The sequence below is a fragment of the Microtus oregoni genome, unplaced genomic scaffold, assembly GCF_018167655.1.
Source record: "Microtus oregoni isolate MIOR12 unplaced genomic scaffold, Mior012 000065F_ref0000479, whole genome shotgun sequence".
In the NCBI taxonomy this organism is placed as follows: domain Eukaryota; kingdom Metazoa; phylum Chordata; class Mammalia; order Rodentia; family Cricetidae; genus Microtus; species Microtus oregoni.
The window spans coordinates 580,638-603,368 of NW_024543875.1; the positions used below are offsets into that span (position 1 = coordinate 580,638).

Sequence of the window (22,731 nt, forward strand, 5' to 3'; positions counted from 1 at the left end):
CTCGTCACTAGGATGAGCAGGTCTTTTCCACTGAGTTTTTATTTTTTTTTTTAATTTATTTATTTATTAAGGATTTCTGCCTCGTCCCCACAACCGCTTCCCATTTCCCTCCCCCTCCCCCGATCAAGTCCCCCTCCCTCATCTGCTCGAAGAGCAATCAGGGTTCCCTGACCTGTGGGAAGCCCAAGGACTGCCCACCTCTATCCAGGTCTCCTAAGGTGAGCATTCAAACTGCCTAGGCTCCCACAAAGCCAGTACGTGCAGTAGGATCAAAAACCCACTGCAATTGTTCTGACATTAACCCACAAACCTATGAACACCTGATCTTCGATAAAGGAGCTAAAAGTATACAATGGAAAAAAGAGAGCATCTTCAACAAATGGTGCTGGCAAAACTGGATGTCAATCTGTAGAAGAATGAAAATAGATCCATATCTATCACCATGCACAAAACTCAAATCCAAATGGATTAAAGACCTCAATATCAGTCCGTCCACTGAGTTTTTAATTTAAGCCTCACAGTTTATGTTTGTTGTTTGTTGCTTTCATCAACACTGCCTAAGGGCATGATTCCAATGGATGCTGAGAAAGGGCCTAATTATTTCTCTCTTTGTTCATATTTATTGTTTTTATCAAACAACCTTCATATATTCAGTTCTGACTGAGGTATGTTATTTTGTTGATTAGCATAATTTGTGAACTCTCTGAAGTAAAGAAAAATTGAGGTAAAAGAAAGTCATAAACTAATTTCCAATTAAACCAGAAATGATTCACAGAGTATGTAAAAAAAAAAACCACACTGGTGACCTTGAAAGAGAATAACATTCAAAACATATCATAAAAAGAGGCAGCACATTAAAATGGTAAGGGAATATGGATGCTGAGCAGAGAATGACAAGAATGTGAGCTCACTCTTTGAAGAAAAATGGAAGAAAACTAGCATTAAGCACATATCTTCAGTTTCTTCTGGCTTTCACCAATCATATGTGTCAATCTGTTTATTTTCCATAACACCTATGTAGAATATGCCCTCCCCATATGGGACAATGAGGTCCCAAAATTACAGCAAAGTTCAATTTGTCTCTGAAGTCCTTTGTAGTAGTGAGAAATACACTGTTTATCTGTGAAGGGGAAGCAGTCAGGAGAGCTGGACTGACAAGTGTAGTTTACTACCCACCTCTCCTCTCGTTCTGTCTAGCATTAGCGGAGCAAACCATGCACTTGGTACTTGTAGTATGCTCTTCTTTCTCAAGGCAGTTGATCAGCTCTGTAAGGTCAGGACCCCTCTACAGACATGCTGTTTCCTGTAGACTTTTTTTAGTTGAACTTTGGTAAATATCTATTGTCTTATCTGCTTTTTATGCTCAATATTATAGAATTAAAAGGAAAATCCTTTGTTTAAAGCCACAATATAAGTTAAGTACCTTTGTTATCATCATCTGATTTCAGATCAAGAAACCAAGAAATCCAGAGCTAGGTTATATCTCTCAAATTAACAACTGATAAAAAAGAAGCTGAGGCAGCATGTTGACTGGTGTTGCCTCTTCTGCCATCACAATCCTAACCCTTTAACACTCTCTTAACTTTGATCCTCTCCTTGAAGTTCTCTCGTTTCCTTTCCATAATCACTCTCTAACATCTCCTGGATGGCCTTCATCAACCACCTCTCTCAGAATTCTCCCCGCTTTTCTTGTTTCTCTGCTTCATTTTCATAATTCCTTTTTTTATATTATCAGATGTAGTAAGAGGGAACTTGTTCACTTCCAGCTGCCCAGACACAAAATAACCACACAGAAACTGTTTTAATTATATCACTGCTTGGCCTATTTGCTCTAGCTTCTTATTGGCTAGCTCTTACATCTTAATTTAACCCATTTCCATTCATCTGTATATCGCCACGTGGCTGTGGTTTACCAGCAATGTTACAGCTGGTGGCTTGCATCTTTTCCCTTTGGTAGCTCAATGGCATCTCCTTAACTCTGCCTTCTTTCTCCCACAATTCAGTTTAGTCTGTTCTCCCCCCCACCACCACCTAGCTCTACTCTACTCTATCACAGGCCAAGCTAGCTTCTTTATTTATTAACCAATAAAAGCAGCACATATACAGGACTTCCCACACCAATCAGAGTCCTCAGGAGGAAAGAGCAGATGCATCTACCTGAAATTTTACAGTACTTTAATGGAGAGACCTATAGGCAAAAGTAGAGTAGCTAACGGCAAGTGAGGCAGATGCACAGAACCAAGTGTAATGATACCTCTCCTAAAGCATGAACACACTAAGGGAGGAAAATAGGAGCACAGGACTTTCAGTGTCAACAATTCAGCTTTCAGACCATTTTAGTAGCTATCGACGCAGATCAGCTTAGTGTATCACACCATAGCATAGATTCAGTTACAGGAAGAACTGTAGAAGCAAAAGGTTCAAAAAGCTCAAGTGTACCTGATACAAGAGACACCCCAAGAAGGACAGGAAAGCTGTTCCACTCTTCCTCCTCCAAGCTATACAAGCAACTAGTCTCTAGTTCTTCCCAATCCCTGGTCAGCAGAAAAATAAGACCAGCAAATTTAGAACAATTTCTTGCTAGAAAGCAAGATTTCTATCTCACAATTTTTTTTTAACATTTAGGCTGTTTTACCGATTTTAATTATTCTTTAATTATTCAGTTCCTATGGGCTTTCTTCCTGGATCTCAAGCTTTCCACACTGCAAGGATATTTTGGGAGTCATCAAGCACGTGGCAGTGAAACTGGCTTTGAGCCTATGACATTGCAAAGGACAGGGCCACAAAGGGGCTATGACAATGGATGCCCCATGTTTCTATGTTAATAGATAGTGTTCTCTGAATTCTTCTCCCAAAAGATCAACTAAAGCACAAATCAAATTAACTGCATTTCATCTCTTGAGTACAATATAAACTCTGAAAGGGCAGCAATACAGGATCTATTTTTCTTCTGCCTCACTACATGCTTCCTTTCCATCACCAGGTACAAACCACCCTCAAGCACAAAGAATACTGGATATAAAAAGAGTGAGACAACTATTGGAAAGTCTTTCTAAAGCATGTGTGTGTGTGTGTGTGTGTGTGTGTGTGTGTGTGTGTCTTTCTCTTTGCACATTGTGAACATTCTGGCACATTTTAAGCAATCACTTTTGCTTCGATTGGTATTAGAAAATTTTTTATCACAAGGTATCAGCTAAGCAGCCAAATTTATGTGCAGGATTTTCTTGGGGTATATTTTGTGTAAGAATCAACTTTTTAGTCACTTTTGCTAGCATTGAAGCAGATTACCTTGGTAAACCAAGATATTCATCAGTTAAAGGGAATCACTAAGTTCCTGGAAGAAACTAGAATCCCTAATCTATTACTGTAAAATCATTTTGGTAATTGGTTATTACTGATGAGGGTAAAATCCAAAGTGTCTGGTCCCAGATGCTTTAAAGAAAGCATTCCATTAGTTTTCATCCTTCCTTCCTTTCTTTCTTTCTTTCTTTCTTCCTTTTTCCGTTTTAAAAATTGAATATAAGATATAAGGGAAGGTAAAAAAAATAACAGGCTTTCTGTCAGAAGTATCTTTCTAGGGAAAGGATTTCTACTCTCATTTCAAAGGTTGAAGAAGGGAATGTTTATATTAGCCTAGCTCTCTGGATGTCCATAATTCTAGGAAAGATGTAGTTGGGAAAAATACTGATTCTTGGATATTTTCTTATCTCATCAAGATCAAGAAAATAAAGCCTGACATGGTGGCACAGACTGTAATTAAAGCTAATTAGGAGGCTGAAGGAGGAGGATCAGAACTTCATGATCTGCCTTGGCAGCTTACTCAGTACCATAAAGTAAAAAAGAGAGCTAGGTTAAATACTTTGACTAGCATATGACAGGCCCTATATTTAATTCCCAATACTGAGTTAAAAAAAAATCTGGATACCAAAGCCTAGATTCTTGTCATTCTTCTTATAAGCTTGATGTAGGTTTGAAGTCTTCGGTTAGATTTGTTTGTACTGTTTTCTACAGATACCGTTTCCTAATTCTGATGTGTTTCTTAGAACAGCTTTCCTTTCCTCCTCTCCAGGTCATGGGTTTGGCTCATCAAAGATGTCCAGGGCACAGACATTTCCAAGTTATGCTGCAGAACAGAGTGAAGAGGCTCAGCCACCATTGTCTCGGTCCAGCAGCTATGGATTCAGCTATAGCTCCAGTCTGATTCAGTGACATACAGAGGCCACCACTGACCAGCAAAACAGTCTGCCCTGGACCTTCCATGGGGTCATTTCACCCTGTGTATCCTGGAAGATCAATTGCGGTACAAATTAACATTGGTAGGGCCTAGTCCCAACTGAACGGTTAAAAACTGGAGTTCTGCTTCCTTGATTCAGTGGTTAAGTCCTTTATTTATTGAATTTCTATGGGGGAAATCTATGTTTTACAAAAGATTCCAATAATATAAACAATCATTTCAATAAGAAAAATTCTTTGTGTCTGACAGTAGCAGAAGCCTCGGCACTGGGAAATTTGCCCACTCTAGTTTGTGCCTGGTTGGGGTCACCAACATTTGTCCTTAAGACTGTTTGCTCCTGTTTCGACACAGGGCCTGTCTTTAAACACAATAATGACCCACTCTAAGCTCTGTGGCTTTTTCAATTTTGACAGAAACAAATCATGTAATCGCTACTCATGGCATCATAACTCTCCATGTAAAAAAGCCCAGTGACAATTAAGAGGCTGTTAAATTAGAATATTCTTTTAAGAAGGACCCTGTAGCTCGAGTGTGTGTGTGGGTATGTGTGGGGGGATGTCTGTATGTCTATGTGTCTGTGTGTCTGTGTATGTAGGATATTACTATATTCATCTACAGATTAGGATATATCAAATGTGCTAAGGGTGACAGGATATGCTCACTTAAATTATTGAAAACTAATTTGTCACATTAAAATTATGTTGAATAGCTGTTTTTAAATTAGTGCTGTTAGAAAATGAAAAAGGCCCCCTGTTAACGACAGTATCTCTGTAGCCCACTCTGATCCTATGAGGATTATGAGCAGAAACACAAGAAGGAAGCATTTTGGAAACAAGGTTATCAGCCCAGCTGTCCTGTGTGTCCGTTGCGCTCCTGTCTGGTTGATGTTGCCTTGTCATTGACTGTTTCTTCCATCTGTGCTACTTGAGAAATTGGTGTAATCTCCAACTCCAAAATGTTTGAGAAAGACACAAAGCTACCCTGAAAATGAACTCAGCTATCTTGCAGTTAAAAGAAGAACAAATGATACATGAAAGTAGATGTTTTAAGTTTCACAGAGGAATTTTTGCATGGGTCATCAGGGGCTTGGCATTTGCTATGGAATCAGAACTTGCATGGCTTGAATTTTTCTTGCCCTGAGCTCGATTGGTTGGGATGGAAAGAGAAAATGTTTGGCTTGCAATTTTTTTTCAGTTCTACAACATGAGAATATCCAAGTTTGGAAGGAAATGGAAAATTCCTCTCAAAGAGAGAAAGTTTGGCTAGTTCAGGTCAACATAGACATATTTTGACCATAATTTAGTGAGTGAAAATATAAATTACTCTGTCTGACTCAGCTGGTGTGAGGTGCCTAAACCAGATATCTGTCAGGGAATACAGATCAGATTTCTGAACAGAAGGTCAAGGTCAAGAAAGAGGAAAACCTGACTTTTTCATTGATAGCAAAATGTTCTACCGAACTTAATCTACTAAAAGGGTACCTTTTTGCTGATCCCTCTTAAGATTTCATTCATCCTGAGCCAGGCAGTAGTGGCACATGCCTTTAATCCCTTCACTTGGGAGGCAAAGGCAGGCAAATCTCTGTGAGTTCCAGGCCAGCCTGGTCTACAAGTGCTAGATCCAGGATGGGCTCCAAAGTTACAGAGAAACCCTATCTCAAAAAAAAAAAAAAATACATTTCATTCACCCTGATCCATAGCTTGTGAGCAGATTGACAACTCCTTTCAGTGAATTACTACTGAGTCTACTGAGTTAAGTGGTTATGCATTCCTTCTTAATAAATGTGCACTTACTGCAACTACCTACGCTCCCCAAATCACTCAGATAGGTATGAAAACCTCATAAAGAGACTAATCATAAGAGTTAATGTTGCCATGAAAAATAATTATCGTAAGCCTTCAGGGATAAAAAGAAAATTACCCAAACTCTACACTGTTAATTTTGCTGACACAGCAGAAGAGCACATGACTGAGTCCTTCTGAGGAGAGAGAAGGCAGCCTTCCCTGGAATCCAACATTTCAGGGTTCATGCCTCTAGGTTTCTTTAACACACGGCATCTTCTGTAGACATGCCATTAGTAAATATATCAGAGCAACTCTGAGCTGAGACTCTTCGAGCACAGTTCCTAGTGTGGCCATTGGAGCAAGCCTTGCCCTGGCTCACTGAGTTGAGCTGTTGCTTAGAGACCACGAGTTTCTTCAAGGGACTTATGGGGAAAGGTCCTGAGGGGCCTTGATTCACATCTCAGCTTTATCAATGTGCCAGAAGCACAGATAGCAAGTCCGGTGGGATTCTGCTAATTACGAGTCTGCTCTTGTGTTTCTCTGGTGGGTGACAAGTACCCGCATAAAGTAGCTTCACCATTTGGTTACTAACAATGAGTATCAATGAGAAGGAACCAAAAATCATGTATAAGTTTAGATCATTTTTTTCTGAAAATAAAGTCAAAAAAAGTGTGTGAGAGAGGTACCTTCTTAGGCTTTAACATAATTTCATCATATTGAGAATAATACTGTAAAAATATTTCATGATACATTTTTAGGAGCTTTATTCTAGCATAATCCTCTGAGTACATTTAAAACTTTAGCTAAGTCAAAACTGCAAAGAAAGCAGCAAGAGAATTCATAGTACCCTGATATTCTTAACATGAGGCAGTGTTCATTGTAATAAAAGAGACAAACAGATGAACCTATAAAAACCAAAGATGGAAAGATATTTTTGACAGTCTCCTGGAGCCTCATAAAACCATTCCACCACAGTTACTAGAATGGCTATGGGCATATCTTAGCCCACCAGAGCCTGTAGGTTCTTGATTGAAGACGCCTCTATACTTTGCAAACTATTCTCCCTTCAGAAATTGTATTATACCCTAAATGTACTTGTGACTTTCTTATTGTGAAGGAGAGACTGCTATGCACCAAAGAAATCTTTTGGCCCCTTTTGAGTATGACTCAGTTGGGCTTCCACTCAGATTTATACAGAGTGATAAGGTTACTATACCTATAGCAAGTTCTTAGAGACCAGTGAAGAGGAAGGCTGACAGGCATGATAAAGTCTCTTCTAGAAGCAAACCAAACCTGAAGGTATACATGTTTCACTTAAATATTTTATGAGAGCTGGTTTTTCTACCCTAGTGTTTTTCTTCTGATAATATACATACAACCTGTAACACATACTTATCATTGTGGTAAATATGCAGAGTAAACAACCTTGGTCCACTATTTTTACAATTCTGGTGGCATGGGGGTTTGTACAAAACCACATTTTTCACCAAGTGACTGAAGAAAAAATAGGCACTCAGTAATAATATACTTAGACCAGTTGGAAATAGTTTTGAATCAGTAGCTTCTGGCCACTGCCATAATTTGAAATTAATAAAATATAAAATAGATATCTAGAGTGAGCCTTTGCTGGTTCAGAATTAAACCATTGTTTCATATATTAGGTAATATGTTGTTTGATAGAGCATGTGAAAAGAAGAGAAGCATATTTATTAGGACTAAACCTTTCCTTGTTCTAGTATCTAGACTACTAGTACCAGTGTGTAGTTCTTTTGACTTCACTGGATATTTTGTTTGAAAATAATTCATCCTCCTTATAAAATGACCAGCCATTCATATCTCTCATCTGACATAGAAGCAGTGAGGTAACCAGTACCTTCACACTGTTAGCTGTAGACTTTACAATCCTATTTATTGCATGTGGTATCCTTGTAGTGGATATTAAAAATACATCACAAAGATCAATGTCTAACCCTTATTCTTTGACCAAGATCTCACAAAATATTGTTTTGAAGAAAGCATGAATAATTTGTTTCTTTGATTACTGGAACCACTTACAAATTAGCCAATAGTGCTACAGTGAAAACAAGCTAAGGAAACTACACTATTGTAAGAAATTGTAGTCCAGTCTTGACTATTCTAACACACCAGTATAAATGGGCAATATTCATTCAGTGGTCCTGAGGTTTAGGCCTTTAATTTTTCATGTCTTATAAAGTACAAATATAATGTTAATGACTGCTTCAAATCTATTAATGTGTCTATCAAAATAGTGCAATGACAACTTATTTTTTATAATTATTAGCTACATAATCTTTGGACGATCACCTTCTCAAAAAATAGACCCAGAAAAGTGTCATTTGAGTATGTACTCATATTTTTTAAAGTGATATACTATACAAATTAATGTCAATCCTATGAAATTTATAATGTATTCATAGGCTATGAAATTTATTAGAATTCCCCATGGAAGAAATAAAGTCAAAGGGAAATGATCAATCAGTAGGATAATTTGAGCAAAATGATAAAGAATCCACTGTCACAACCTGCATAACTCTTGAACCCTACTTTTCCAAGATTCTAACTTCATACTTTGTGGTATGGATTTTGCTTTCTTCACTGCTTGCTATTCATCTAGTATTATGCGCAGCTTAAAAATATATAGTCACATTATGTCTTGACATAAGCATAGAAAGCACAGTACCAACTTCAGCTTTCAGTTTGTGAAAAAAAAATTAACACAAAAGAAGCTATGTAAGCTACAATTTTAGCAATACAGGAATTGCGTTCTGAAAGCAATCTCTTGGGAATTTCACCATATTGTTGTGTTATCAGTGAAAATGGCTGGTTGCTCAGTGTGTGATGAGAAACACATATCACCATATCTGCATACTCTGTAAATGGATTAGAAAGATCCTTTGTGTGTGTGTATTTACCACAAGCCACATTTTCTTACTCAAAAATATAAACCTTGAAACTTTTCTACAATCATTCTCAAAGAAAAAGGCTTAAATAGTTGAACAAGTTTTTGCAAGAATCTTGAGAGAGAAACCAGGCATTTTTTTTTTTTTTAGATAGGCTTAAGCAGTAGCAGCAATTTAAAGGTCATACAGAGTGAAGGATTTGCTTTATGTTTCCCTGGAAGAAAACTGAAACCTGTGGGTGTTGTAATTTGTTCAGAGGCAATAGACAGCTGGGGATGCTTTTCTCCTGTTTCAGACCGTGACTGTTCCCTGGCTCCACCCATCTCTCAGCAGAACGTATTGGAAACTGGAGAATAACATGTGGCCTCAGAATACTTAAGCCTTTGTATGCTGAAGTGCTTGCCTTTCCTTTTTACATTTTTCTTCCTCTTGGACTCATCACCAAGGATATGCAGAAAGTTTCTTTGTGTGTAATTCACTGCATTGATTGCTATAAGCTTTCCATTTATAGATTGTCATCAAGTACTTTATTACCTCAAATAATAAGCAAAGTAAAAGTTAAGGAGACTTTTGTTGTTCTTTGATTACTTTTTGTCATATTGTTTTTACCCCACTAACAGCTCTGTGGTAACCGTGATTATTAGTTTGGAGTTCCTTATCCCTCCAGAGGACATTTTTGGTTCCATTGTCAATGACGTTTGTCACAATTGTGTTAGATAAATGATTGCATTAGGGCTACCTTCTTTCATGGAAACCTCACAATTTCCATTCTCAAAAAATTGAGAGAATAGAATTTTTAATATCCATCAAGTGTTATGCACTTAAGTAGGCAATTATTTAAATTATATGAAATTTAAATAAAAAAGAAAAAATAGTTTCAGATACTGTCCCCAAGCTTAATGTAGTATGATCTTGTAAATATTTGTAAAGGAAAAATTCACTTGTATAGAAATATCCCCTGTAGTAATTTCACATATACAATAAGTTTTAATTTTAAATTATTTAATTTTCTTGGCCAACATCACTAATCTGAAGTGTTCATGCTGATTGTCGGAAAAATAATTTATTTAAAAATGTTATCACTTTCTGAACAAATTTTAGTGGATAATACAAATAACTTAAATATCTGTCTCTCTCAGGATGGTTTTAGATAGAGCACATAAAATTAACTCTCTCTGTAGACAGAATATTTATCACTAGAGTAAGCTACCGAGCTGTCAGCAGTGGTACAGTGGATAAAATTCTATTACTGAAGTCACTTAAGGTATCTATAATCTCAAAAGAATCAAGTATTTGAATTTTATAAACGCAAATTCCAAGAAAAAAATGATTTAATTTTAAGCTACTGCAGAATCACTCTCAAAAGAACCATCTTGAGAAATTTATACTTATTAACGATCACTTACTTGATAACCTAACAAGATGGCAAAGCAAATAACACAGTGATATTAGTACTTTCATATTAAACATATATCAGAACTGAAAATGATAATTATGAGATACAAATTATGATACAAATATGATCAGTCAAATCCATATCCATAAATCTATTGCATAGCTCAATAAACAATGCTTAATATGGACAAAAAGTATATATAGAGAGAAGTAGATTAATGGCTAGATGGGAGAAACAGAACACACTAGAGATGAGCTTTATGATGTAGTTTGCTTTTTGCTATTTCTTAGACACTGTTATTTTAGCTGTAAGAGGCAGAATATGAACCACACACCAGCAAACCTGTTCTTCTGAACATGAAGGCCAGTCAGTGTCATCTTCACTGCAGGGGACAAAAGACCATGACTCCCTTGTTCCTTCTCTGCACCCCAACCAACACACATACTCAAATTCACAGATACACTCTTGACTTTTGACTTTTGACCCACTCTCTCCGTTTTCTGTGGGCACTTATCGTTTTAAAGAATCATTTGTTATAAAATATTTATCCCTTTGGACCTCAAAAATATATTAAATTGTACATTATATTTCTGCTTCTTGTAAATCTTTATTTAAATAATTTGTATATACTTTCTAAAGTCTACTGCTGATTTGTTGTTATAAAGAGATAGCATTTTTGTTGTTGATCAAATATAATGATTATGAAAATTTTGGTAAAATTAATTAACAGGACATTGATCCATGATTAAGAGATAAAACACCACCACAATTTACTTCAATTGGAAAACATGAGTTACCATGTCTTATTCTTAGTTATAATCTATTCCAAATAAATAGTCTAGGGATATCTGGACTTTAAAAATTAGTTGAAACTCAACTTTTGAATAAAATGCAAAGTAAAACACTGTACATGGAGAGTAAATATGAGTTTTTAAGCATAAAATGTTATAAGGCAATAATAAAATTAAGAACTTCAGTTGTTTTTAAGTTAGTGGGTGTGGTTTTTGCCCTTCACTAAAAGTACATAGTTGAAGAATTTGTTTTTCTTAATTTATCATTTTATACATATTTCAATCATTAAGAGATACGCCTAGTCTATTATTATTGAGTTCTTCTAATTCCAAGAAATTCACAAGTGGCATTGATACAAAGAGGATAACATGGTCGCACAACTTTAAATTTTGCTTCATTACTTTAAAAAGGGTAAAACATCTGATATATTATTTTTCACCACAACTCTGCATGAATGAAATTTTGAACTAATTCAATAGCTTTACCCATAATTTATTTGGCTTTCCTAGCACTGTAATAGTTATTTCCGTTCATTTTTGTCATGTGATGAATGTAACTTTGTAATTAACCAGAATTCTGACAATCATATCTTGCTAACCTTTAAAATGTTAACTTCTTTCATCGCTTATGAGCTTGTGGTTTTCAAAATAAAGTTAAAGAGAATTCTTTATTATTTGTAAGGTTACTGAGAATTTATTATCAATTTCCAGTATTTCTCTAACCTTATATTGCAATAGAGTTAGAATTCCATTGGGTTGAATTTGCTTTGAAGAAATCATGGAACATTAGTATTAACAATGTCAATACAATTTATTTATTGTCTGATTACAAGTGAAAAGACACCCAGAAAGCATAAGTGACTTAGACAATGTGATGTAATTGGACTTTGGGTTTTCTTCTATCTTTCTGTTCACTCATTGAGGGTATTAATTAAAATTAATATTTGGCAGCAAGATTGGACATCAAAATTAAAATTCATATAATGCTAACTGTCCGGTGGTGAGATGATTCATGATTTCCTTTGGTAATTTTCTTCTCATGATACAGCAGTCTTTGTCATTTGAATGTAGCACTATCTAGATACACATTTGCTGAGCCTGTTTCTCAAACTTGGTGGTTAAATATTAACTAAGCCCTTATTGTTAGTTTCTTAATGATTATTTCCCCTTCTAAAAATGCATGTCACTAAAGAAAGTTTCTCAATTCTGGAGAAACCAAACTGAATTGTATATCCTGATCACACAGTCAAGTAATGTGAAAGTTCCCTTTATGAGGAACTATAGCCACACAAACTTGCAAGAAAAACAATAAAAAAAAATGTCTAGGGTTGTTTGATGCTACATGGTTTGAAAAAAAATGCTTAAGAGTGGAGTGATAATGACAATATCCATTCTTTCTAAACAGCAAATAAAACACAACTGATTCTAAATACCAATTTTTGTGCCATTTCCATAAGAAATTAATGATGTAAATTTGCTGGGGTTATCACCCCTTTGTCACAATTAAGATCATGGAGACTATTTATTTTTGCTGGGGAAAGTATCTTTATGAAGAATGTAATGGTTTATATAGCTTAGAGCTGACATCCAAGACAATATTTAGTGAGTACATGCCACAGGGCACAGTCCCAAAGCAACCACTCTACTATTTTTGTAACATACAAACAAACTAGCTATGTCTGTTTCCAAGTTACTCAAAAAATATGTTAAACAAATTGATCTAATTTTGGTATCCATATGATGAGTTATTAAAATAAATGTTTGAGCAAGAACTGGCTAGAATATCTAACATTCAATGAAAATGTGAATTGTCCTATTATTTAGGCATTAGAATATCTGGCTGTTGTTTGATGCTGAGAATGATCTCCAAGTCTAGCCAATCACTAAATGCTTACTGAGTTCTTGCTACCTCCAAAATACAAATAAAGGACATGGAATATCTTCTGATTTTTGTTCTTTCCTCCTTTTAATTATTTTTGATATGTGCCAATATTAGGGATAAGCTCTAACAGCAAAGTGGTACTTAGATCACAAAATGACTAGAAATAAGAAAATAAGGAAAAGCAAGAGGTCATCCTGATCAGATTCCTTCTCCCCATTTTTCCCTGTCCTCCTCTTCCTCCCACTCCTCTTCCCCCTTCTTTCTATCCTTTCTTTCTCTTCCCCCCACTCCCCTAACTCTTTCTCCCCCTTACTCTCCTCTTTCTTCCTCCTCCTACTCCTTTTTTCTTCATCCTTCACTTGCTTTCCTTCTGCCTCTTCTCTTTCCCTGAGCCAACTGCTTATTTTTAGTCACAGATAATGGTCAGAAATCAACAGCAAACAATATCACATAATCATCTCTCACTATTGGAACTATAATTGACACACATTTTTAAATCTTCAACTTTACCTTTGACAAAATCTCAAATGTGTTCATGAAGAGTTTCTATCATGCATCAGTCTCTAGATATGTGTCAATTACAGAGGCCTATTCTATATATCAAAATTCCACAGAATACATGTAAACTCTAGTTATAAGTTAATCAATTGGAAAAATAGTTGTTTCAGACTCCAGTCCCAAAGTCTTGAATCTTCTCTGAGCTGAAGTTCAAAAACACAATGTGATGCCACTTTTCCAGAGCACATCAGCTAGAGGTAAGAAGTTAAGTAGCTTAGGCTGGTCTTATTCACTGAGTGCCCCTGGAGTACCATTGGCTTTACACATTCCTTCTTGGTTCCAATATATATAGTAGTGTTAATTTTGGGTAGACTGCTGCCTACAAGGTTTGCAACTCACTTTCAGTGCTGTAACAGAAAGAACGATGTTACATTGAATGAATTTTGAATTTCTTACTAAGCTTCCTTCCTTGGCCCTTCCAGCCCATATCTGACCCAGTTCCTCAATAGTGGAAGGGAGTTGTATTCTAAATTCAAATGTTCAAGGACCATTAAGGAACTTTTCTGGAAAATGTTAATAGCAGTAGGATTTTTATATGTGTAGAATTTGTAAACTGCATAAAAAATGTTGAGTGTAAAAGAATGCCCATTGCTATTTTTTGTATGTTCTGACATTAAACAGTGCTTGGCAGTATTTAAAAATGCAGGTGACATTATCATTGCATTGCATACAATATAAAAGTTCACTTTATTTGTGAACAAAATATAACTCCATACTTCATGTAACATTGTCCTTCCTAACTCTCCAGAGGAAATATCAAAAGACCTAGGCATCCAAGAGATTCCATACCCATGAGATAGCATCTTATTGCTGTATTTATAATGAGTGAAGTAGGAATTGTAAGACTTACAGTATAATTTCTAGTACATCAGAACACTACATACTCTCAAACACTTCAGATCATTGCTATTGCATAGTCAGTTAAAGATCATTCAGTCTGTTGGTATTCCTAGACAATATTTCTCTGATGATGTATGATGATTACTAGCAATTGTAAGTAGAGACTGTTCTTTCATTTTATGGGCACCCAGACCTGAATAATTACACAAAATTATATTAATTACAACACTCTGTGGTTGATGGCTCAGGTATATCTCTATCTGGCTCTTACATCTTAAATTAACCCTTTTTTATTATTTTATATTTTACCATAAGGCTCACGGTTTACCAGTAAGGTTCTGATGTCTTTCTCCTTTGGCAGCTACAAGGCATCTTCCTGACTGTCTTCTTTCCTCCTCTATCTCTGCTTTGATTTCCTGCCTTTCTATATTCTTCTCTGCCATAGGCCAGAGCAGTTTTTTTTAATAACCAATGGTAATAAAACTTATTCACAGCATACAGGGGGGCATGTAGGAACTTCTCCACCAATAGTCTTAGATACCAACCCATTTTGTGTATGGTCTCAGGTATTATAAGTGCAGATAAAAAGCATGTGCAGTCTCTTATTTTTCTGATGAATTTGGTTCCCAGTTGCCAGTGCACACAGAGGACTTGGAGTTACTACCACTACAGTGAGCTGATCCCCAAATAAATAAACCTTTATTTTACTCCATTCTGAGTTATTGTGGAACTCTTTGATATGCCTACATATTTTGGCAATTTAAAAAGAAAAGTTCTCAAAATTTGGTGCCTGAGACTGACCTCAGTGATGAATCATCATGACTAACACTTTATCTGCTCCAGTATTAGCTGATTGGGTAGACTTGACATATGGTGTTTCTGTACCTTCACACAAAATATCTCTGTAACCGGTTGCTACTTTTGGATTTACAAAATTTTACGAATCTTAAAGGTGACTTAAGCATCATCAGGAAATCTGAAAAGTATGATTTAAACTGAGTTTCAGATTTTCTCTTATATTTAATTTTATAGTTATTCTTTAAAGTAAGTGCATGTTCAGTTTGTGTATACCCCGAAAGTTATGTCACTAAAATCATTTAAAGTGCAGCATAGACTAAAGAAAGTCAGATAGGACAAAGGCCAGTATCAGGTCTTCCTAGTGGAAGCATAAGAAAAGTTGGGACAAGGCAGGAAGTGAATACATCATGCAAGTTAGGAGACAGTACTAGGGATTTATTTCAATTGGTAGAGTATTTATTTGCTTATTGAGGGAAAAAAACCTTGAGTTTTATCCTCATCATTGCACAAAATAATCACGCATGTTGTTTACCTGTAATTCAAGCACTAAGGATGTAGAGACAGGAGAACCAGAACTGCAGAGTTATCCCTGGTTATATGATAAGTTCAAATCTTGTCTGATATACATGATATCATGTCACAAAGACAATAAAAAAAACCAAGCAGTAATAATAAAGTCCCAAGGAAAGCAAAGAATTTGAAGGAATTTAGCACCTACAGCTGTAACAAACTTCAAACACAGTTGGATCCCAGAGATTGAACTTAATCTACAACCAGTAACCTGTTAACAAAAAAGATTTACAGATCTTCGAAATGACATGAAAAGAGTTAATTTGAATGTTAACCATGTGTATAAAGTTCTTAAAGACAAGCTTAAGCAGGGGGAAGAGCAAAAAACATTAAGAACAGTTAAACAATTTCAACAGGTGTAATACAGACACAATCTGCAGCTCTAAAGAAAACTAAGAAGAATGAAGTAACAGAATATTTGAACTGGCAGTATCTATGAACCTGCCAAATTTATGAAAAGATCTTAACAGAGAACCACTAAGTCTTAAAACATGTAAATACTATAAACACAGAGAGATGAAGATGGAGTGAGGTAGAGGGACGCAGAGAAAGAAGCACATGGAGAGACAGAAAAAAAGCAGAACTAGACAGAGGAGAAAGCAAAGGAAGAAAATAAGAAGGGAAAAAAGATAAAAGAGGCAAAGGTAAGGATGGAAAGGAACCTTGACCATCTCGAAAGATACACTCAGAAAGAAAATAGAATTACATAGTTTCCAGTTGTAAGCAGAGAACAGAAGAAAAAAAGATAAGACTTAAAAGAATCAAAGAACAGGTATAGTAATAGAAATTATTATAAACATATAAATTAAGTAAATAAAGCACTTTCTTTTGAGTGATTTGAAAATACCAATTAGAAAACAAGATGGCTACTCTGTTTTTTAAAGGTTCAACTATATATTGCTTTAAGAAACTCTCTAAACACAAACATGCACCAACTTCAGTGTCATGGACCAATGAAAGGCATGCAATGCCAATATGAGTCAAAACCAGCCAATCTAAACTTGGAGGATTATCAGAAATGAAAGGAATATTTAATGTGGGAGAGTCTTCTGTTTTTCAAGAAACCCAGCAGTGCTAAAAGTATAGTACTTTACAAAGGACTATCAGAATGTTTCAGGAAAAACTGATGAAATCACAAGAAAAATAGACTAACTCACTATGACAGCTGAAGACTTCAATATCTCTGTCACTAAGGAGATGGGAGACAAAAAGATTACTTTCATAACACTGTCCATCAATGCTATCATATACACACTTACAAAATTATGCATCTAACAGCCCAATGCACAATCCGCACAGAGAAACTGAAACATTCTTTAACATAGGCCATATTCTGAGCCATAAAACAACACATTCAAAGGAATAAAATCATGTGAGTAATCATTTTCAAGGTAGTAGAATTAAATTAGAAATCTGTACTGAAACACAGTAGGGAAAATTCCAAAAGATACATACTAAATATTAAATTTTTTAAAGCACAAAGATTTTGAAAGTGAAACTTGAAAATATTTTAGTTAAGTTAAACTAATCAGAATTTATGAGATGTAGTGTAATTTATAGAATTTGGATGTCAATTTGGAAAATGAAAATTAAAACATCAATAGCATGACCAGAAAAAAACTAGAAAAGATCCAAGATCTAACCAACTTAAAGAAACTAAACAAACTTATTGGCTTGTTTCCCCTGGTTTTCTCAGGCTGCTTTCTTATAGCTCAAGGATGGAACCACCCACCATGGGCTGGTCCCTCCCCCATTGATCACTAATTGAGAAAATGCCTTACAGATGTACCTCATGGAGGCATTTCCTCGACTGAGACCGCTTCCTCTCTGATGACTCTAGTTTGAGTCTCAAGTTGACTTACAAAACCAGCCAGTATTACTGACCTGTTGTCAACTTGACACACAAATACATCACTATTAAGCCACAACCCTTCCTTTCTTATTCATCCCTAAGATCTCACATTAAAAACATAACTTTAAAAGTCCAGTTTTTACAAATTTAAACACATTAAAACTTCAGTTCCTTTAAAATAGCTACTCTCTTTTAAAATCCAAAGTCTTTTAAAATTCAAAGTCTCTTACCTCTAGGCTCTAGTAAAATAACTTTTATATCAAGAAGGGAAAATCAGGGCACAGTCACAATCAAAGCAAAGCAAAACAAAATCCCAACCATCAAATGACTGGCATCCAATCACCTTCTGGACTCCTTCAAAGAACTTGGACCACTTCTCTGGCTCAACTGTCTGCAGCAGACACAGATTGTCTTTTAGGCTCCAGCTGGCTCCACTCCACTACTGTTACTGTTCTTGGTCATCCCATGGTAATAGCATCTCCAAAATTCTGGCATCTTCTGCTGGAACTGGGCTGCACTTTTACCAATAACTTCTCATAGGCTCTCCTCACGTTGCCAAGTCTCAACTTCTTTGCATGACCCTTTCCGTCCTGGGCCACCAAGGCTGCCCCTTCATCAATGGCCTCTCTTGGCCCCACAGTGCCAAGCCTTAGCTGCTCTCCATGACCCATTTATGCCTTTAAAACCCAGTTCCACCTGGGTGACTCTTACACATTACCAAGTCCAGCTGTCAGCACACGGTACAACCTTGGTTATGTCTGGAACATAATCTCCTTGTGCTCTCAGAAACACTTCCCAGAAGATTTGACCTCAGTGATGCCAGTCTTTACTTAATCAGCACTAATTTCTAAACTCCAACTGATCAGCATCGAGTATCTCGGCAAAGGAAAACTTCACTTTAGTAGTTCTGGTATCTTTTTAATCACAGCTGATTAATAGTCTTTCAACTTCCCGGATATTTCACAAGCCAGGCCTTCATCCTTTGTGCTGTTCTCAACACTGATACTTCCAAGCTCCCACAGAACACACCACTGAGTTCTCAATGATTTTTCTAGCCCAAATTTAAAAGTCCTTTTGTAATCCTTCTGAATAAATGGTCAGGTCTATTACTTCAATACCTGACTCCTGAAATCAATTTGTCTTCATTATAATTTCTATTGTTGTGATGAAACACAATGATCAAAATGTAAGTTGGAACAGAAAGGGTTTGTTTGACTTACACTTCCAATATCATAGTCCATCATTGGAGGAAGTCAGAACAGGAACTCAAGCAGGACAGGAACCTGGAGGCAGAAGCTGATGCAGAGGCCATGGTGGTGAGCCACTTAATGGCTTGTTTCTCCTGGTTTGCTCAGACTGCTTTCTTTCAGAACCCAAGACTACCAGTTGAGGAATGGCACCACCCACCAGGGGGCTGGGTCCTCCCCCATTGATCACTAATTGAGAAAATGCCTTACAGCTGTATCTCATGAGGCATTTCCTCAATTGGGTTCCTTTCTTCTCTGATAACTATAGTTTATGTCAATTTGACACACAAAATTTGCCAGTACCCTATCTATTAAATTTTAAGAAGAAAAAACAAACTTTCTAAGATAAAAACAAGATTAAATGAATTTATGATCATTCTACAGAATATCCTGTAAGAAATTCTTTAGTCTGAAGACAAACGTACCCAAGAGGTCACAGGAAAACAAATAAGTTGAGAAGTTAATCATAAGAGATTAAAAAAAATACCACAAAAAATAAAAGAGTAGGAAATAACATATTTTATCATTCAATTATAATATACAGGTATTATATATTCATGTTTAATATACATATTATATTATATAACTTAACATTAATGTATGCAATTCCCTGGCGAAAAGACACAGACTAACACGCAGGATCGGGGAATGAATTCCATCTCTTCTCTGCCTCCAAGAAACAGATCTTACCATCAATGATAAGCACCAGTTTATGTTAAAAGATACAAACTATATTCCAAAAAGAATATCTAGGAAACAAGCAGATACAACTGCTCTGGCATCTAACAAAATGAACTATACATAAAACTAGGCAAAAGAGATAAAGAAACATACTTCATACTCTTCAAAAGAATAATACACCAAGAAGATATTACAATACTAAATAAATAGTCTTCAAACACAGGGGCACCCAATTTCATAAAATAAATAAAATAAATTCCACTAAATCTAAAAGATTACCCTGAGTAGAATGATATTAAGAAACTTGAATACCCCAGTCCCACCAATAGACAGGGCATTTGCATCAAAACTAAGCAGAGAAGTACTGTAGTTAAGTGATGTCATGACTCAAATGTATTTAAATAGACTTCTAGATTACACCCTACCCAAGACTAAAGGACACACATATTTATTTTCAGTGCATGGAGCTTAGTCCAAAAATATGCCACATATTTAGACAGAAAGGAATCCTCAACAAATATAGGAAACTTGAAAAAAAATCACCCTTCATTCTCCCAAGCAACACTAGAATAAAGCTATATATTAAATAAGAAAAACTAAAGAAAGTACACAAACTCATAAAGACAAAACAAAACACCACTGAATGAGCATTGGGTAAAGGAAAAATTCAAGAAGGAAATTTGAAAAGTCCTAGATTTGAATGATAACAATTATCAAAATCAATGGGACATAATGAAAATAGTTTTAAGAGAGATCTCACATTAATAAGTTAAAGACACACCTTAAGACTCTGGAAAAAGAAGAAAGAACACAAAACTATAGGCAAGAAAAACTAATTAAAATAAGGAATGAAATCAATAAAATAAAAAGAACAATACAAATAATCAAAACAAAGAATTGGTGATTTGAAAAGACTAACAAGTTTAGACTGGAGAGTGATTAAGAACTCATGGCTGCTCTTCCAGAGGATACATGTGGTTGTTCTCAACTGTCGAGACTCAGGTCCACTGTGAACTAACACCTCTTCTGGCCTGCATGGGCACTGCAGGCACACAATGTACAGATATTCATGAAGACAAAACACCCATAAACATGAAAATCATAAATAAAAATTTCAAAACTCTTAAAAACAAAACAAAAGGCCTCAAACAACATTATAAAACAAGACAAAAAGATTAACAAATTTGACAAAGCTTTAACCAAATTAATGGTAAGAGAGAACAGAGTCAAATTATTAAAGTTAAGCGCAAAATGAAAATGGTACAATAGGCACTGAGAAAATTCAGAGAATTATAAGGACATACTTTTAAACTTTATATTATACTAACACAAATAATCTAATAGAAACAGATGGGCTCGGAAAACAAAACACCAAGAAAAAGAGTAGATCCAGCAGTCAAGATGGCGGCTGCCCTGGAGGCTGACCATCACGTTCCAATCTCTGGGTGGTTAGGAAGATTGTTGCCTAGGCCAAGGCCCTGATCTCTCCTGAGTGAGCACTCTGGCACCTCCCCTCCAGCCTGGTTAGACAGAACTGTGAGAGGACCCCTGTGTAGACGGAGTCTGCATTTTGGTTTCCCAGCTGCCCAGACCCGAATAATCACAAAGAAACTATATTAATTACAACACTGTTTAGCCGATGGCTCCGGCATATTTTTAACTAGCTCGTGCATCTTAAATTAACCATTTCTATTAATCTGTGTATTGCTATGAGGCTGTGGCTTACCAGGAAGGTTCTGTCATCTTTCTCACTTTAGCAGCATGGTTTTTCCCTGACTATACCTTCTTTCCTATTCTACCTCATCTTGGATTTCTTGCCTTGCTGTATTCTGCCCCAGTTAAAGCATCTTCTTTATTAACCAATGTAATAAAACATTTATAGCATTCAGAGGAGAATTCCACATCACTGATGCAAAGAGAGGAGACTATGAAAAACAGGGAAAGAGCGGCACTTAAGCCCAGCCATCACCATGACTAGGATCATCAAGAAACAGACCCTGAATGGCAGGAAGCCCCTAGACAACACAGCGGACAGAGATGGGTCCACAAAACATCTGGGAATGCCAAAAAGTATAGAGACCACACAAAAGGCCTCAGTTCTCATTGGGCCCAGCAAGCACACTGCAAATCTCAAAGTCAATGCTGTGGCCCTGCACCCAGTGGGGCACAATGAGAAGTAAGTAGATGCTAGAGGAATGGAGGAAAAGAAATGAGCAAACAGGTGGCGGAGAAAAGGAAGATGAGTGGTTTGTGAACGATGAAGTGAAACCGGACAGCAGACATGAAGCAGTTGCTGCTCTTGCTCCCTGGGAAATGGTGGATTACACTGCCTTTCAATAAAACCAGTAACAAATACAAGTGCTAGTGGTCCCACCTATGCCTTCTTTTGAGAAAACAAACCACTCTATGGATGTCTGTGACTCCCAGAGCTGCCTCCTAGCCCAGGAAGAAGAGCTGTACCTTCAGACATACAACTGACTGGGCATGTCCTTGTGTGTTTACTTCTCATCATTGACCTATAGGCTAATCTCCCTACTTGGTTGTAGTAGTGGTTCAACCATGAAACCGGATGGCTTTATGTTGAATGACAGTTTTACCATGCTGCATTCAACTTTGGCCAGAGACTTATTTCCTTTGGAAGTTTTAGGTTGAACAAATACTTGAAGAAACTCAGGCCCCACCCAATGCCATGAAGAGTAGGCAGGAAGACACTCAGAGACACCACCCAATACATGCCTATGTGAAGCATGGGCCACTACAAAGTACAAGTATAGAGTAGAGAGATGGGAAAGAAATAGAAGCAGAACAGTTTGAGCTCTATGAAGAGAGGTGGATCTGGAGACATGCGGGTGGAGAGGAACAGCCTGATATGAGTAGCCTGCAAAGCCATCTAAAGCCATGGTGAAGTCCCAGATCATGTCTGTGTCAATGTCTGTGGCCCATGTTACCACCAAATGCCATGTGGATGTTCGTAGCCTGAGCTGCCACCTAGGATTGTATCGATATCCAAAGGCTGCACAGAGTTGGCCACGCCCCTCACTGACTGCATCAGTAGAGAAAACAGCACCTTGCCCATGCACCACAGCAGGCTGGCCCTGGTGGCTATCCCTGAAGGTGTGAGAGCAGGAGAGCTAGTCCTGCTCCTCATCTATGGTGCAGGGGTGTGGGTAAGGGAGA

At 36.6% G+C, this 22,731-nt stretch overlaps 1 protein-coding gene across 2 annotated transcripts in view; it reads left to right on the plus strand.

The window, feature by feature from the left end:
* Nucleotides 1–12,556, plus strand: part of Dok6 (docking protein 6) — a 325,272-nt gene extending 312,716 nt beyond the window's left edge. For both annotated transcript variants that reach the window (XM_041640797.1, XM_041640798.1), the window contains one exon: nucleotides 4,070–12,556. In XM_041640797.1, the coding sequence (XP_041496731.1) occupies nucleotides 4,070–4,209 (140 nt within the window). In that variant the 3' untranslated portion in view covers nucleotides 4,210–12,556. The remainder of the gene's footprint in view (nucleotides 1–4,069) is intronic.
* The last annotated feature ends 10,175 nt before the right edge of the window (nucleotides 12,557–22,731 follow it).